Here is a 17,082-nt window from a genome sequence, read left to right on the forward strand (position 1 = left end):
TGTAGTAAAATTCACACTGGTATGGATATGTAAAAATTACTAGAATGTCATTCTACTTGAAAATGTCATCATTAATTTAAAGAGGTGGGTTTTGAATGTTCTTGGATAACTGTTATTTTTATAATTGCGAATTATTAATTCAGTTAATAAATGTGATAATTTTTTCACTAACTATGTATTCGGTGATTGTAATAATTTATTTGTACAACAAAGACTAATACTCAATCGAGAAAAGAGGAAAAGTGTTAAAATGATTTTTTAATAATTATATTGTTATGGAACGCTTACAATTTTGAACATCTTTAACAACAAAATACTTGGATCACAGAATATATTATCCTGATGTATTCTCTGCCTGGATCTTCCACAAATAATACACAATAAATAACTTTTTATTAAGTTCACGTCTTAAATCAATTATTTATCAAATACACTATATATTAATAGTAGAAAGGGAAAGAATAGTAGAAAAAATATGTTGGAACATGAAAGGAAGCCCTAACACAATTTGGAGAAAAATGGCCAATATTATTAGAGAGACGGCTATTGAAATACTTGGGAAAACGTCAGGAAAGAAGTTTGAAGATAAAGAGACTTGGTGGTGGTCAAATGAAGTACAAGGAAACATAAAAGAGAAGAGAAAATTATATAAAAAGTGGCAAGAAACCAGATCGGACATAGATCTTCAAAACTATATGGTCGCCAAAAAGAAAGCGAAAGTAGCAGTAGCAAAAGCTAAAGCAGAAGCGTATTCAAACCTATACGATCAACTTGATACCAGGGAAGGCGAAACGAAGATATATAAAATAGCCAAACAGAGAGCAAAGAAAGCAAAAGATTTTAATCAGATTAGATGTATCCGAGATGAAAATAATAAAATACTAGTTCACGAAAGGGATGTCAAAAAGAGATGGAGAAAGTACTTTGACAGCTTATTAAATGAAGAATTTGACAGACAGCCTGTAGAGTCAACGGAGACAGTAGCAGCAATGGTCACCAAAATAACCAACGAGGAAGTGGCTCAAGCGCTTCAAAAAATAAAGAAAGGAAAAGCGGTAGGACCAGATGATATTCCTGGGGAAGTATGGAGAGCATTGGGAGAGACAGGAACAAGGTGGCTAGCAGGTCTATTTAATAGAATTATGGAAGTTGGACAAATGCCAGACGAATGGAGAAGCAGTATACTGGTACCTGTTTACAAAAACAAGGGAGATATACAACAATGTACAAACTACAGGGCTATAAAACTGCTTAGCCACACCATGAAAATATGGGAAAGAGTAATTGATAGACGGATACGTGAAGAAACCGAAATATCCGAGAATCAATTTGGCTTTATGCAGGGTAGATCAACAACAGATGCAATTTTCATTATAAGGCAGTTGATGGAAAAATACAGGAGTAAAGAAACAAACGCTCATATGGTATTCATTGATCTTGAGAAAGCATATGATAGAGTTCCTCGAGAGATTCTGTGGTGGGCACTCAATAAGAAAGGAGTCCCTGGTGAATATGTAAAGATTGTGAGGGATATGTATGAGGGAGTAACGACTAGTGTTAGGACAGGTGTGGGAGAGACTGATAAATTTCATGTGAAAGTAGGATTGCATCAAGGTTCTGTGCTTAGTCCGTATTTATTCTCATTAGTTTTGGACCAGATAACAGCGAAAATACAGGGTAACATTCCATGGTGCTTAATGCATGCTGATGATGTCGTGTTAGTAGGAAATAGTGAAAGAGACTTAGAACAAAAACTGGAACAGTGGAGACAAGCTCTGGAGGAAAAAGGTTTAAAACTTAGTAGGACAAAAACAGAGTATTTGGAATGTTCATTTAAAGATGGAGCTACTACAAATAAAATGGTATCTTTGGATGGTGAAATGATTGTAAAAAGCAATAGTTTTAAGTACCTAGGATCGGTATTACAGAGTAATGGAGAAATAGATGGAGATGCATGCAGTAGAATTAGGGCTGGATGGATGAAGTGGAAAGAAGCGAGTGGTGTGTTGTGTGACAGAAAAATTCCAATGAAGCTGAAGGGAAAATTCTATAAAACAGCCATAAGACCAGCTATGATGTACGGAACTGAATGTTGGGCAGTGAAAAAGAAAGAGGAACAGCGAATGCATGTGGCGGAAATGAGAATGCTTAGATGGATGAGTGGAGTGACAAAGAAGGATAAAATTAGAAATGAGTATATTAGGGGAAGTCTAGGTGTGGCACCAATTGATGCCAAAATGAGAGAGCATAGGTTAAGATGGTTTGGTCATGTTCAACGTCGAGACGTTAACCACCCAATACGAAGAATAGCTGAAGTGCAGATTCCTGGAAGGAGTAGGAGAGGAAGACCAAAGAAGAGCTGGGGGGAGACGATAAGGCAGGACATGTTGGTAAAGGGGATTAACATTGATATGGCCCAAGATAGAATTGTGTGGAGAAATGCAATTAGGGAAGCCGACCCCGCATAGGGATAAGGCAAAGAGAATGATGATGACTATATATTAATAATATTTAATCAATAACTCAACATATTCCCGATGCAATGTCAAATATTTAAAATTGTCACTGATTGTCAGTGTCTGACTGACAATATATGCTGACAATATTATATTCGGCTCAGTGCGTTGTAAGACAAAGATAGATTTGGAAAATATTACCACGGCATTGTGTTCATTTTTTTCGAATCCTGAAAAAACCAATAAATATTTTTGAAAAATTTAAACGCAGAATGAAAGACTAAATTATTACCGAGGGCCGAAAGTCCCTTAGAATAAACAAAAAGTATATTTTGAATGATATATTTGAAATTAAAAATCACACTAAATTTTCTCTTAGTTTTTCACCCCTGTAACTTATTAAAATAAACATTATAGAAGTTCTCAGGGACTTTCGGCCCTCGCTAATAACGTAATCTTTCATTCTGCGTTTAAATTTTTCAAAAATACTTATTAGTTTTCTCAGGATTCGAAAAAAATGAATTCCCATTTGAATAGCATTGCAGCCAAAAATACGTACCGATCCTCTTAAATTGAAAAGCATAGGACTTAATGAATCTCCCTGTCTTATTCCGCTGCCTATGTCTATAGGTTCTGGAAGTTGTCAATAGTTGTTATATCTAGGGGGACTTCTCTACGACAGAAGATGGACTACATCTTTGTGTCTTACTCTGTCAAATGCTTTCTTCAAGTCAATCAGACATAGAAATGCTGGTCTATACTCTAGTGATATCTCAGTAATTTGATTTATATTATAATATTGCGAAATATAGGATCTTGTGAAACAGAAATACGTAGGAGAATAGGCATGGCCAAAAACGCTATGAGTCGATTATCGAAAATCTGGAAAAATCGCTCCTTGTCGAAGAACACCAAAATAAGATTAGTACGTGCCTTAATTTTTCCCATATTTAATTACGGATCCTAAACATGGACAATGAAATCGGACGACAGAAAAAGGATTGACGCCTTTGAAATGTGGTGCTGGAGAAGAATGCTTCGGATCTCATGGACGGAACAGAGAACAAATCACTCAATCCTCCAAAAGCTTAATATTCAGACTCGACTTTCCTCTATTTGCCTCTCCACCGTCTTAAAATTTTTCGGCCATATTACAAGAAGAACTGATGATATTCTTGAGAGACTTATAATTTCGGGAAACGTTGAAGGGCGCAGAAGTAGAGGTCGCTCACCTACTCGATGGACGGATCAAGTACAGAAAGCCAGTGGAAAAACATTCTCTGAATCCAGGAGGGAAGCTCAGGACAGAAGCCGATGGAAAGAGATAGTTGCTCGTATTATAGGGAATCACGATACTCAGCAATGAGAAAACAACTGAGGAGGAGGAGAGGATAATATTGCATCTGTACACGATCTTCCAGTACGAAGACCCTGTTGTTCATCTGCTAAACAAGATCTTCTGATTCATTAGTTCTTGTAAAGTTTTAGGGTAGTATTTAACAAGTTGATCCCTCTGTAGTTTTCTGTCTGCTTTTTGTCTCCTTTTTTGAATAGTAGAATTAGTTCGCTCGTTCTCCATTCTTCTGGTATTTTACGGAATACCGTATATGCAGAGATAAAAATATTGTAGTAAGGAATAAATCTTTTTGTGTATAATTCCCGTGAAAGAATATCATTAAGTATTATTTTGTTTCCGAGCATTGTCTAAACAAAATCGGCACTTTCTATAAACAATTTTTATTCACCCTAAACCGCATGGCACTTAAATAAATACCCCTTATTCCAATTTAATAGCAAGTTCCACCAGAGGCTATTTACTGAATCAACAAAATTTTCAAATTATCTTGAGAGTAATAATAATAAGCCTAAGGCCCTTTTGTCAATTTCCTTACCTAAACGGCTTCCTATTGGCGTGTTTACTTATTTGCTGAAAGTAATTGGAGAAGTAATCGACCCACAAGGAGGCTGCTTCGCTTTTTTCTACGGATATGATCAGAATGTCGTCCATATTGATGTTTTTCGGGGTGCCTAAAATATACAGCTTGTTAGAATAACTAAGAATAAGTTGATTGATTATGATAAAATCTACAATATAAGTAAAGGAAAAAGAGATACGCCAATAAAAAACATAATTCGTAAATCAAAAATGAATAACCATTTTCAATTTGGTTTGACCAATATTTTCAGAACATCCACATATTCTCTTTTCTAAACAAATTAAGACATTTCGGATCGACAAAAACGACCACTTCCTCGAAACAGTTAATCAACGATGGCCCGATTACTACTTACCAGATTTACACCGATGCCGATGGATCAAAACAAATTCGTACAGGTGCCACTTTTTATGATCACAGTGCAAAATATCATGAAGAGTTCAGACTACCAGATGAGGCAACAATATATACAGCGGAAATGTTTGCAATAAGTGAAGCTCTGAAATATATACTTAGAACTCATAGACCTAAAAGTATTATATTTACAGATTGCAAAAGTGTAGTCGAAAGACTAGAAAATATAAGTGCATCTAAAAATTTAAATCATCTAGAAGTAGAAATACTACAGACCAATTACCAAATACTTAGCACGCAACGAAAGGTGATAATAGTTTGGATCAAAGGACATTCGGGTATTCAAGAAAACGAAATTGCCGATAAGTTTGCAAATTCTGCCTCAGACTTAGACAGAGATTTTATTAATCTGTGTATTCCATATACTGATTTGAATACCACAATTAAAATTCAGCTAAAAAATAAATGGCAAGAACTGTATGACAGCAAACAAACAGGATTAAATTATAAATCATGTCAAGTTCAAATCCCAAGGCTAAGATGGTTCCACAACCAAAACAACAGGAATTTTATTATTACTATTAACAGAATAACAGAATAAGAACAAACCATGCAATGTATGTCACCAAGCTATAAATGTAAAATTGGTTTAGTTGATAATTCCTCATGCTTATGTGGTGAACTGGGAGACTTAACACACATTATACTTGATTGTCCATTAAATAGTGAAAGCACAGATAAATTTTATAGTGAAGTAATTAATAACAAAATTAGCTTGACGATTAATTTAAACTATATAATTTTCAATAAAAATATTAATATACTGTATTGTTTATATAATCACACCAAGAGGTGCAAAATGAAACTGTAAATTGCTAACAATGTCTTATCGTTAGCAATTCTGCAAATAATTCCGTTAGCAATTTTACAACACAAAACAAAAAATTGCACACATTACCTTTTACCAAATTAATAATTTATCCACTATACACTATATAATCGTAAAGAAGGATGATTTTTTTTAATTAGAAAAATATGTATGTGTGTGTTTATATATGTGTATGTATGTATGTGTTTATATATGTACACCTATGTGTGTGCATATATATCTAGGTATAATATATTTTTATTATGTTAAATATATGTAAATGTTTTATACTTATATACCTATTCTAGTTATGTAATATTATACTTAGATGTAAAAATTGTCTGGCTAATTGGTCTTTACCAAAGCCATCAAATTGAATAAAAAAATAATTGCTTTGAAAATGGTTTGAAATTGAAAATGGTTATTAGTCCAGGGCGCATCTGTTTTGAGATGGACGTTGAGAGGTGACTCAAATTTTTTTGCAGAAATTGCTTGAAAATGAATCAGATAATAATATTTGAGTTATCCTCCCTCTCAAAAAGGTCCGGAACATTGTTTAAATAATCAAAATGTCAAAAAATTAAGGAAAAATTCGATTTTTGTTTTCGTTTTTTGATTATAACTTTGAAACTATTCATTTCTGAGAAAAGTTGTACTGACATAAAAGTTGCGTAATTAAATTTCGTTCAATATAGAATTAGTTAATAATTTAAAAAATAGTCACCCTAGTTGTAAAATAGCAATAATTGCGAAAAAACCATACAAAAACAAGTATTCGCATTTTACGTTTTTAAACCATTTATGCTACACTTAGGACCTTCACATTTCACCCAGAAAAACTTTATGATACAGTAAAACAATACTATAAATTTTATTAAGATCGGTTTAATAGATTTTGCAAAATAAATTTTGCAATCCAGCTTTCGCAAAAAAAATTCATTTTTTCAAAATGTTACAGGACTGAAAATAAAGCAGATAGCAAGTTGAATTTTTTTTTGCTTATAGAAGTGTACTGTACCTTTCATTTGAAATTTACAAAATTAAAACCGATTAATTACCACGACGTCAGGAAATTTTTCAAATAAACATTAGTTTTTGGTGCTACGCGCAGGACAGCGGTGTTCGATTCACACAAGTTGATTTCCACCAAAATTTCTTCCAATCTTTATCTAATATATTATTTTCTTACTCTATATTTTGTTGTATTTTAATATTTTAATTCCACAAAAATCAAACTAATTTTATTATTGTTTGTGAAATATTGTTTAAACAATTGCATATTACAGTTGAGTCCGTGAGTCTTTACCCTTCCGTCATCATTTAAAGCATACGAAATAAGTCGGAAATCTATTTCACGCAACAACAACTGACAGAAAGTGGCTACTGTTCCGATTACGGGTTTTATTATAAAATTTGACGTTATCAAATATATAGAATGTCAAATGTAATTTTTGCTTCAAAATTTTTGTGCAGAATTACAGCTACATTTGAAGTAGCTTAATACATTCTTTTATTATTATTGATTAATAAATAAATAAATAATTTATAAAAAAATTCAATAACATATTTTATTTTTGTTATTTTATTCACTTTGACGGAAATCTAAACACAATCATTTCTTTACTGTGTGAATGACGTTAGCTTTGTATGTTTTAAATATTAATTGCCAAAATATAATTATTTACCTTAAAATTTCAAAGTCCAATATAAAATTAGTTGTGAAAATAACTGTTTGTGTAATATAAAGAAACTTCAAAACGCAAAAATTCGACAAAAACAGCAAAAAATTTAACTGACTGAATTTAACTGAATCGTCTTTTTTGTACCTATCTCTTTTCAATGCATTGAGTCTAGATGGTTCATAAAAATAACATATGTTTTTACTTAATAACAAACGGCAGCTGGTTTGTCATGAGTTTCATGCGTGGAAGAGAATGATGCTAGATAAAAAGTATGTGTTTTTTGGTTTTATCTCGCCAGGTATTAATGACGCACTGGTAAAGACTCGCGCACTCAACTGTATGTTTAAAAATAATAAACTTTTATTCTCTTAGTTAAAATATATGAACAAAAAAAGTTTTTGCTAATTAAAGTGTTATTTCAAAGGATAGAGTATGTGTTTTTATTTTGCAATAAACAAATTTATTTATTTATATCGAAATGTAATAAAAATTAAAATGTATTAATCATTATCAAAGGTCATTGGAATGTCCAATCAGAGCAAACTAAACGCTGTCCTGCGCGTAGCATCAATATTTAATGTTTATTTAAAAAAATTTCTGACGCCGTGCTCTTGATCGATTTAAATTTTGAAAAATTGCAAATGAAAGGTACAGTACACTTCTATACGCGAAAAAAAATTTCAACTTGCTATCTGCTTTATTTTCAGTCCAGTAACATTTTGAAAAAATGATTTTTTTTTTCGAAAGCTGGATTGCAAAATTCATTTTGCAAAATTTATGAAATCGATCTTAACTAAATTTACAATATTGTTTTACTGTATCATCAAGTTTTTCTGAGTGAAATATGAAGGTCCTAAGTGTAGCATAAATGGTTGAAAAACGTAAAATGCGAATACTTGTTTTTGTATGTTTTTTTCGCAATTATTGCCATTTTGCAAAAAGTGTGACTATTTTTTAAATTGTTAGCCAACTCTATATTGTAGGAAATTTAATTACGCAACTTTTATATCAGTACAACTTTACTCGGAAATGAATACTTTTAGAGTTATAATCAAAAAACGAAGAAAAAAATCGAATTTTTCCTTCATTTTTTGACATTTTGATTATTTAAACAATGTTCCGGACCTTTTTGAGAGGGAGGATAACTCCAATATTATTATTTGATTTATTTTCAAGCAATTTCTGCAAAAAAATTTGAGTCACCTCTCAACGTCCAAATGTACTAATATTTTTACAGATGCGCCCTGGTCTATATTCATTTTTGATTTACATGTTTACTCTGATTGGAGTACGAAGGGAACCATTCTCGTTGACACTTTACCACGCTGAGCAGATGGGACGTGAATTATAAATGGTAAAATTCCCTCGCCTTCCTTAGTCTCAGCATCCATAAGGCTTGCAAATTGTAGAAGCCTCGGAGGTGTAACCAGAGAAGGTTCCCATTGTTTTCAGTCCGGTAGAATGTAGAGTAACAGTTTTTGGTGTTTTATGTGCTATTAGAAAACTTAGTCTTTTGTAATTCGTAAACTTTAGTACCAAAAAACCCCTTAATACCTTTGGATTCAGGGGCCATGAGTTCAAATCTCAGCTGTAGGAAATGTTTGATTTATTAAAAATTAATAAAAAAAGATCGATTCTATCCTTCACCCTTATAGGTATTTCACTAAAGAAACTAAGGTAGAAGCGAGAATAAAGATCTTAAAGAATAGACCATCGCCAGGTACTGATGGAATACCGAACGAACTGCTGAAATGCAACCGTCGGGAGCTCACTAATTATCTGACAACATTGTTTAACAAAATCTTAGACAAAGCAGAGATACCACAAGATTGGCACACCAGTATCACAATACCGATTTTTAAGAAAGAACTAAGATTATGTCCGGACAACTACAGAGAAATAACTCTCTGAAATATGACAATAAAGTTATTCACAGGCATACTCAAGAATAAATTGGAATCACAGATAAAGAACAGAGAAGAACAGCAGGGATTCAGAAAAGACAGGTCGACGACCGACGCAATATTTGTCATGAAACAAATGAAATAGAAGTCGACAGAATATAATAAATCCGCATATATTTGCTTCGTAGACCTAACGAAAGCATTTGACAGAGTAAGACTTAGCGATATATTACAGAAAATGAAGCAAAAAAGGATACAGACAGACATTGCGGAGTTCATAAAACAACTGAACAATAACAACACTACAAAAATTTAAACAAACGACACCACTACGGTCAAGATATCAACACCAAGGGGAATCAGGCAGAGAGATAGCCTCAACCCATTTCTATTGAATATGCTAATCGATGAAATAATAGAAGATGTGGAATCGCTACAACTATGATACAGACTCGGTCACAGTAGAATCAGTATAGTGTGCTATGCGGATGATACAGCCCTGATTGCAGAGGATAAGGATGAACTACAAAGACAACATTATCGATTCTACCAAGCATGTCGACGACTCAACACGAACATATCCACGCAGAAAACAAAATACATTACCATTGCGAAAGATCCAATTAGACGCAAGCTCGTGGTAGAGGCTAAACTGCTAAACCCATAGAACAGCTAAACCAGTTCAAATATCTAGGTGTAGATTTATCAATTTATCATGACCCAGCCAGAGACCTAAGAGGACAAATAAACAAGGCCGCAGTCATGTCCAGATGTTTGAGAGATGTGGTCTGGAATAACCCATGTATGAGAATGGATAGCAAAGTTAGAATTTATAAAACTTGCATCAGTCCTATGGTATTTAATCCATATTAGTCCAGAAAGCCACTGCGCATTCGCTAGGAAAAATATTCTAATTCGGATTTTTGCACAATCTTACTCAAAAAGAACTCCTTTTAACAAATTTGCATGTTGCCAGGGCCAAAAGGTGGTCAAAAATGTTTTAAACGTTTTTTTTTTGTTTTTTTCCTAAAATTATTTTTTTGCATGGAAAAAAGTTCTTTTCGGTTTTTGGATCATTCCAAACAGAAAAGGTCTTTAGTGACTTTTCTCTAAAAATGATAGTTTTTGACATATAAGCGATTAAAAATTAAAAAATTGCGAAATCGGCCATTTTTAACCCTCAACAACTATGTGAAAAACTGAAAATTTGAATGTTGCCAAGGTAGGTACATATTCTTTAAACATCGATTGATGAAATCCCGAAAAGTTTTTTGCAATACAATATTCGAAACTCCTTTGTTTTTTAATTTCTAATCAAGCGTGCGCGACACTATTTTCCACCGACATGCGACAGTATGGTGCAAATGAAAGGAATAAATTCGTTATTTCGTAAACCGGCGACTTTAAGGAAAAATCCCGAAACAAGTCAATTTTTATTTTTAAGTTATGATATTGTGGCATATATGGTATAGGTACTAGTGACGTTGGAAAGGAGTAAATAACGAATTTATTCCTTTCATTTGCACCATACTGTCGGTGGAAAATAGTGTCGCGCACGCTTGATTAGAAATTAAAAAACAAAGGAGTTTTGAATATTGTATTGCAAAAAACTCTTCGGAATTTCCTCAATCGATGTTTAAAGAATATCTACCTACCTTGGCAACATCCAAATTTTCAGTTTTTCACATAATTTTTGAGGGTTAAAAATGGCCGATTTCGCAATTTTTCAATTTTTAATCGCTTATATGTCAAAAACTATCATTTTTACAGAAAAGTCACTAAATACCTTTTCTGTATGGAATGATCCAAAAAACCTAAAAAAACTTTTTTCTATGCAAAAAAAATAATTTTAGGAAAAAAAAAAACGTTTGAAAAATTTTTGACCACCCTTTGGTCCTGGCAACATGCAAATTTGTTAAAAGGAGTCCTTTTTGAGTAAGATTGTGCAAAAATCCGAATTAGAATATTTTTCCTAGCGGATGCGCAGTGGCTTTCTGGACTATATGACCATTATGACCTATGGTATTGAATCAAGAGAAGACACCAATAAAACCAAAAGTATGCTACGAACAGTCGAAATGAAAACACTAAGAATAGCAGGGAAGACAAAAAGGGATAGAATACGAAACAACATCATCAGGGAACAGTGGGAACAGATGGGGTAGGCAAAGACTACCAAGAATTGCGCTAGAAGGAATACTAGCTGGCAAGCGTCCACCGGGGAGACCGCCATAAAGATGAAGAGATAGCTGGCAGTCTACCTCTCAAGAAATACTTCAACGTCGGAATTAACAGGTCGACAGATCTACAACAAGTATAAGAAGAGAATAAGAAGTTTCTGTCCTTATATTATTGGTACTCACCAGAGGGACTGCAGACGTTCGGATACAACTAGCGACTCCTAAAGAAAATGAAGTCGGCTTTTCAAAGTAACAAGACATTTACTAAACACACACTACATACTACATTAGGTATCTGATCGCAAAATCAACTGTACCATGACAATGGCCATTAGTTGTCGAGGCATTAAGCTAAATAAAAAAAATACCAAACACGAAATTAAAAAATTACAGGCTTCATTAATTAAATAAATTAAGAAAAACTCCATCTAAACCATTAATTGAGGATATCTATCTATTTATCGTGTCATATCAATCCATCTTTAGCCTCCCCTTATGTCTATTGCTCGTCACTCCATCTCATCTGATTTCTTTATTTTTCTCTTCCGTATTTTGAACGAAATAAATTAAGATGCTAGAAACAATACCCGAGATAATAAATAAATATAAAAAATGTAATATAAAGAGAAAATACAATAAACAAAAAAAAACGAATCGAAAGGAAAGAAAGATCAATCAATACTAAAGAAAAAGTTAGAGATGACCAAAGGAGGAAATATAGAAGTTAACGAAATACATAAAAACATACGAAAATTTTAATAACAAAAAAAGCAAAGAAAAATATCTAAATCATAATAGAGAAAAATTAATAATTTAAATGTGTAAAGACTCATCAAAACGGCAATAAAAGATAAAAATCAATTACTATGATTATTTCATTCATAGGAGATTCTGACCAATAGAAAGAAAGCTACAGAAATCTGAATTAAATCGATAATTTTTGATAATCTCCCGTCGTTAAGTATATTACGTCAGATGCCCTTCGTTGCTACGAAAAAATACATTCAGTGACATTCATGACAATTAATGTTTTAAAAATTATAAAAGTGATGACTTTCAATCGTCAAATATTTATAAAAACTGTGTGTTTAATGGTATTTACATAAATAAATTACAATAAAATTTTGGTTTTGAACAGTTTTATTCATGAAATAATCGCAACAAATTGCACTCGACCTCTCGTGACACTTTGACATAATTTCACTCGCCTTCGGCTCGTGAAATTAAAACTGTCAAAGTGTCACTCGAGAAAAATTCAATAATTTCAGAGCTCTTGTGGAATTACTACCGAGAATATCTATTTTTGATAACTATTAATTATGCAACCAGTAATACAGTACCTTTCTTTATACCAGACACCTCCGCCAAACTTTAAAAAAAAATTATCTACAAAAGGTGGATCGGAGAAAATATTTCCGGGTTTAATGCAAAAAAATATGTAAAAACAAGGAATCGAATTATATTTACTATGTAATTAAAAATTTTTGATTACTTTTATTAAATTATGAACTGTATAAAAGTAACGTTGAGGGAGACATTTTGTACCTGAGTGTATTTTAAAAACATTTGAGTCTTCCCCATGTAATTTTCACCCGTTTTATTGTAAAATTTAAGCAAGTATGATATAGATTGCTATCAATAAAAAATATAGAATTGTATTCCTTATTTTTACATTATCTATCACTAAACCTGAAAATTGTTGAATATATAAAATATGGTCCTGTTTAGCTTCAACCTTTCCACTTCTCGTTTCTATTAGATTTTTATTTACATGAAGCATTTAAGATGAACTACGAAATAGTAGTGTACATTAAAATATAATGACAGCTGATTATTGAACTCCACAATTCACATTCAGGTCATACACTCAAAAGTTTAACCACAAAAATAATCGCTAGGAAAAATATTGGAAACACTAGAGAAACTTTAACGAACAAAAAAAGGACTACTTACTATCGATTAAATTATGTTTTTTTTATTCGTACAAGACCCACCTTAACTACAAAAATGTTATTTACAATATGATTTACAACACAGATTTAGAAGGTCTTAACACTATTCATTAATAACAATAACTAATATAGGATAATTACTATTCAGTAAACTTAATTTCGATATCAGGATGTTATTTACTCATGATAGTTACCTCAAATAAGTAATTCTATTGTAAACATTTGAGAAATGATTTTAAGTACGAAACGGGAATTAAACTGAATCACTGAATTATTTTTAGACTTTATTGTTACTGCAGTATAAAAAAGTCATTTCAAATATTATCGCAAGAGAATGCAATATGATTCAATTGTCCACAATAATTATAAAATAAATTGCTAAAATGAAAATGAAATACCAAATTTTATGTCAAGATTAATAAAACGCTAAACTGGTGATTCAATATTATTCTGAAGCTATTTCCTTGTGGCATTTTAGTAATCGACTATTCTAAATGGGAAATAAGCTACAATTTAACCAAAAAAATGATTTTATTAACGTTTTGACGGCCACATCGGATGTCGTTGTCAACATACAAAATTTATGGTATTTTGACAACGACATCCGATGTGGGCGTCGAATCGTTAATAAAATCATTTCTTAAGTTAAATTGTGGTGATTTAATATTTATTTATATACAGGGAGGGTGAGTTTTTAGTGTGATATTTGTGGATAAGTCCATTATGGTACAGAATATTCAAAAGAAATTTTAGAAAAATGTAATATTGTAACTATTGACAGGAAATAATTGGGAAGCTTTGAATATAACAAAGAAAATCATTAAAATGCTATATAGGCCTGGATACCGCGTACCAAAAAAAGTTTATTAATAGCAAGCTGAAAATTTGTTAATAGCTTAACGATGTCTAGTCGGACAAACTTTGATGTATGGGAACACTGGAACAGGGGAAGTTTTAATTGTGGAACGTGATTTTAATTGCAAAACTTGTTTATCATCCTGACAAAATTATGATTGTGAAAACTAGCAGGTTGTTTTTAAGTTTATTCAATAGCAAACTTTATATAATACGTATATGAAAAAATGTTTGTCCGACAAATATGTTGGGCATTTTAATAAGTCCGACATGTAGAACATGTCAAATGACAGGAATATATTGGTGATAAAAGCAGTCTGATTTTTAGATGAAAGTTTAATGTCAATTGGAATTTCTGTCCGACAGAACACATGGGACGTTTTCGTAGACGTTCAAAACCTGTAACCTGTTCCACAATTAAAACTTTTCCTGTTCCAGTGTTTGTCTAGACTAGGACAGTGTTTGTCCGACTAGACACCGTTAAGCTATGAACAAATTTTCAGCTTGCTATTAATAAACTTTTTTTGGTACGCGGGATCCAGGTTTACTATAGTAACGAAATATATGGCAGAAAAATTTCTCTTTGCAATGAACTTGTTTTTTAGAGAGAAATTAGAAAAAAATGTACATAGAGAACTTCTAACAGAACAATAATGGGTTAAAGATCTAATAAAATATTTTAAAAGTGTTCAATCAATTTACCACTGGCCGCAATCATATCACAATATGATAAGAACGCTAATAGATCAGGGCGCATCTGTAAAAATATTAGTACAGTTGGACGTTGAGAGGTGACTCAAATTTTTTTGCAGAAATTGCTTGAAAATAACTCAAATAATAATATTTGAGTTATCCTTACTCTAAAAAAGGTCCAAAGCATTGTTTAAATAATCAAAATGTGAAAAAATGAAGGAAAAATTCGATTTTTTTCTTCGTTTTTTGATTATAACTTCAAAAGTATTCATTTCCGAGAAAAGTTGTACTGACATAAAAGTTTCGTAATTAAATTTCCTACAATATAAAATTAGCTAAAAATTTAAAAAATAGTCACCCTTGTTGCAAAATAGCAATATTTGCGGAAAAACCATACAAAAACAAGTATTCGCATTTTACGTTTTTTAACCATTTATGCTACACTTAGGACCTTCATATTTCACCCAGAAAAACTTTATGATATAGTAAAACAATACTGTAAATTTCATTAAGATCGGTTCAATAGATTTTGCAAAATAAATTTTGCAATCCAGCTTTCGCAAAAAAATTCATTTTTTCAAAATGTTACAGAACTGAAAATAAAGCAGATAGCAAGTTGAAATTTTTTTTGCTTATAGAAGTGTACTGTACCTTTCATTTGCAATTTGCAAAATTAAAATCGATTAACTACCACGACGTCAGGAATATTTTTAAATAAACATTACTTATTGGTGCTACGCGCAGGACAGCGGATAGTTTGCTCTGATTGGGCATTCCAATGACCTTTGATAATGATTGATACATTTTAATTTTTATTAGATTTCGATATAAATAAATAAATTTGTTTATTGCAAAATAAAAACACATACTTTATCCTTTGAAATAACACTTTTTTTAGCAGAAACATCCTTTGTTCATATATTTTAACTTAGAGAATAAAAGTTTATTATTTTTAAACATATGCAATTGTTTAAATATTTCACAAACAATAATAAAATTTGTTTGATTTTTGTGGAATTAAAATATTAAAATACAACAAAATATAGAGTAAGAAAATAATATATTAGATAAAGATTGGAAGAAATTTTGGTGGAAATCAACTTGTGTAAATCGAACACCGCTCTCCTGCGCGTAGCACCCAACATTAATGTTTATTTAAAAAAATTCCTGACGCCGTGGTAATTAATCGATTTTAATTTTGCAAATTGCCAATGAAAGGTACAGTACACTTCTATAAGCAAAAAAAATTCTTTGCTTTATTTTCAGTCCTGCAACATTTAAAAAAAAATGAATTTTTTTTGCGAAAGCTGGATTGCAAAACTTATTTTGCAAAATCTATTAAACCAATCTTAATGAAATTTACAGTGTTGTTTTACTATATATCATAAAGTTTTTCTGGGTAAAATATGAAGGTCCTAAGTGTAGCATAAATGGTTGAAAAACGTAAAATGCGAATACTTGTTTTTGTATGGTTTTTTTCTCAATTATTGCTATTTTGCAACAAGGGTGACTATTTTTTAAATTTTTAATCAATTCTATATTGTAGGAAATTTAATTACGCAACTTTTATGTTAGTATGTACAACTTTTCTCAGAAATGAATAGTTTTAAAGTTATAATCAAAAAACCAATAAAAAATCGAATTTTTCCTTCATATTTTGACATTTTGATTATTTAAACAATGTTCCGGACCATTTTGAGTGGGAGGATAACTCAAATATTATTATTTGAGTTATTTTCAAGCAATTTCTGTAACAAAAAATTGAGTCACCTCTCAACGTCCATCTCAAAACAGATGCACCCTGGACTATAAAGCGTTGAGTATTTAAGCATAGGCACCATAAGAAGAAGAAGAAGAAGATAAATTGGGTGTGATCAAAAAAACGTGATCTTTGTTAAGTAAAAACTATAAAAGTCTTTCAATTTCACGTAAAACGAATAAAAGGTCCTTTAACCATAAAATTTATAAATGGAGTAATACAGTTACCAAGAAAATTCAAAAGCTGCTTACCAAAACAACAAAACGCAAACGGAAGCGCACCGTCGCGAACGCTCTAGTCACAACACGTCCCACACATCAAAATCTAATTTAAACTAATTGTTTAATTGTCTTTGCAAAGTTCCGTAGGTATAAAATGCACAGGTAACAGGTAGCTGTAACGGTATCCCTGCCACAGGTTATGGCCCAAGAATATCAATTCA

At 31.8% G+C, this 17,082-nt stretch overlaps 1 protein-coding gene across 3 annotated transcripts in view; it reads right to left on the bottom strand.

Annotated features, from left to right (window-relative positions):
• LOC114324884 (phosphoinositide 3-kinase adapter protein 1) overlaps window positions 1–17,082 on the bottom strand; it is a 118,811-nt gene that overhangs the window by 25,753 nt on the left and 75,976 nt on the right. For 2 of the 3 annotated variants that reach the window (XM_028272781.2, XM_028272782.2), the window contains exon 6: window positions 4,349–4,484. In XM_028272781.2, coding sequence (XP_028128582.2) covers window positions 4,349–4,484 — 136 coding nt within the window. Of the gene's footprint in view, window positions 1–4,348; window positions 4,485–16,891; window positions 16,911–17,082 lie in introns of those variants that run through there. The other variant, XM_028272783.2, reaches the window with a different exon arrangement.

The sequence above is a fragment of the Diabrotica virgifera genome, chromosome 9 (genome assembly GCF_917563875.1).
Source record: "Diabrotica virgifera virgifera chromosome 9, PGI_DIABVI_V3a".
Taxonomy (NCBI): Eukaryota; Metazoa; Arthropoda; class Insecta; order Coleoptera; family Chrysomelidae; genus Diabrotica; species Diabrotica virgifera.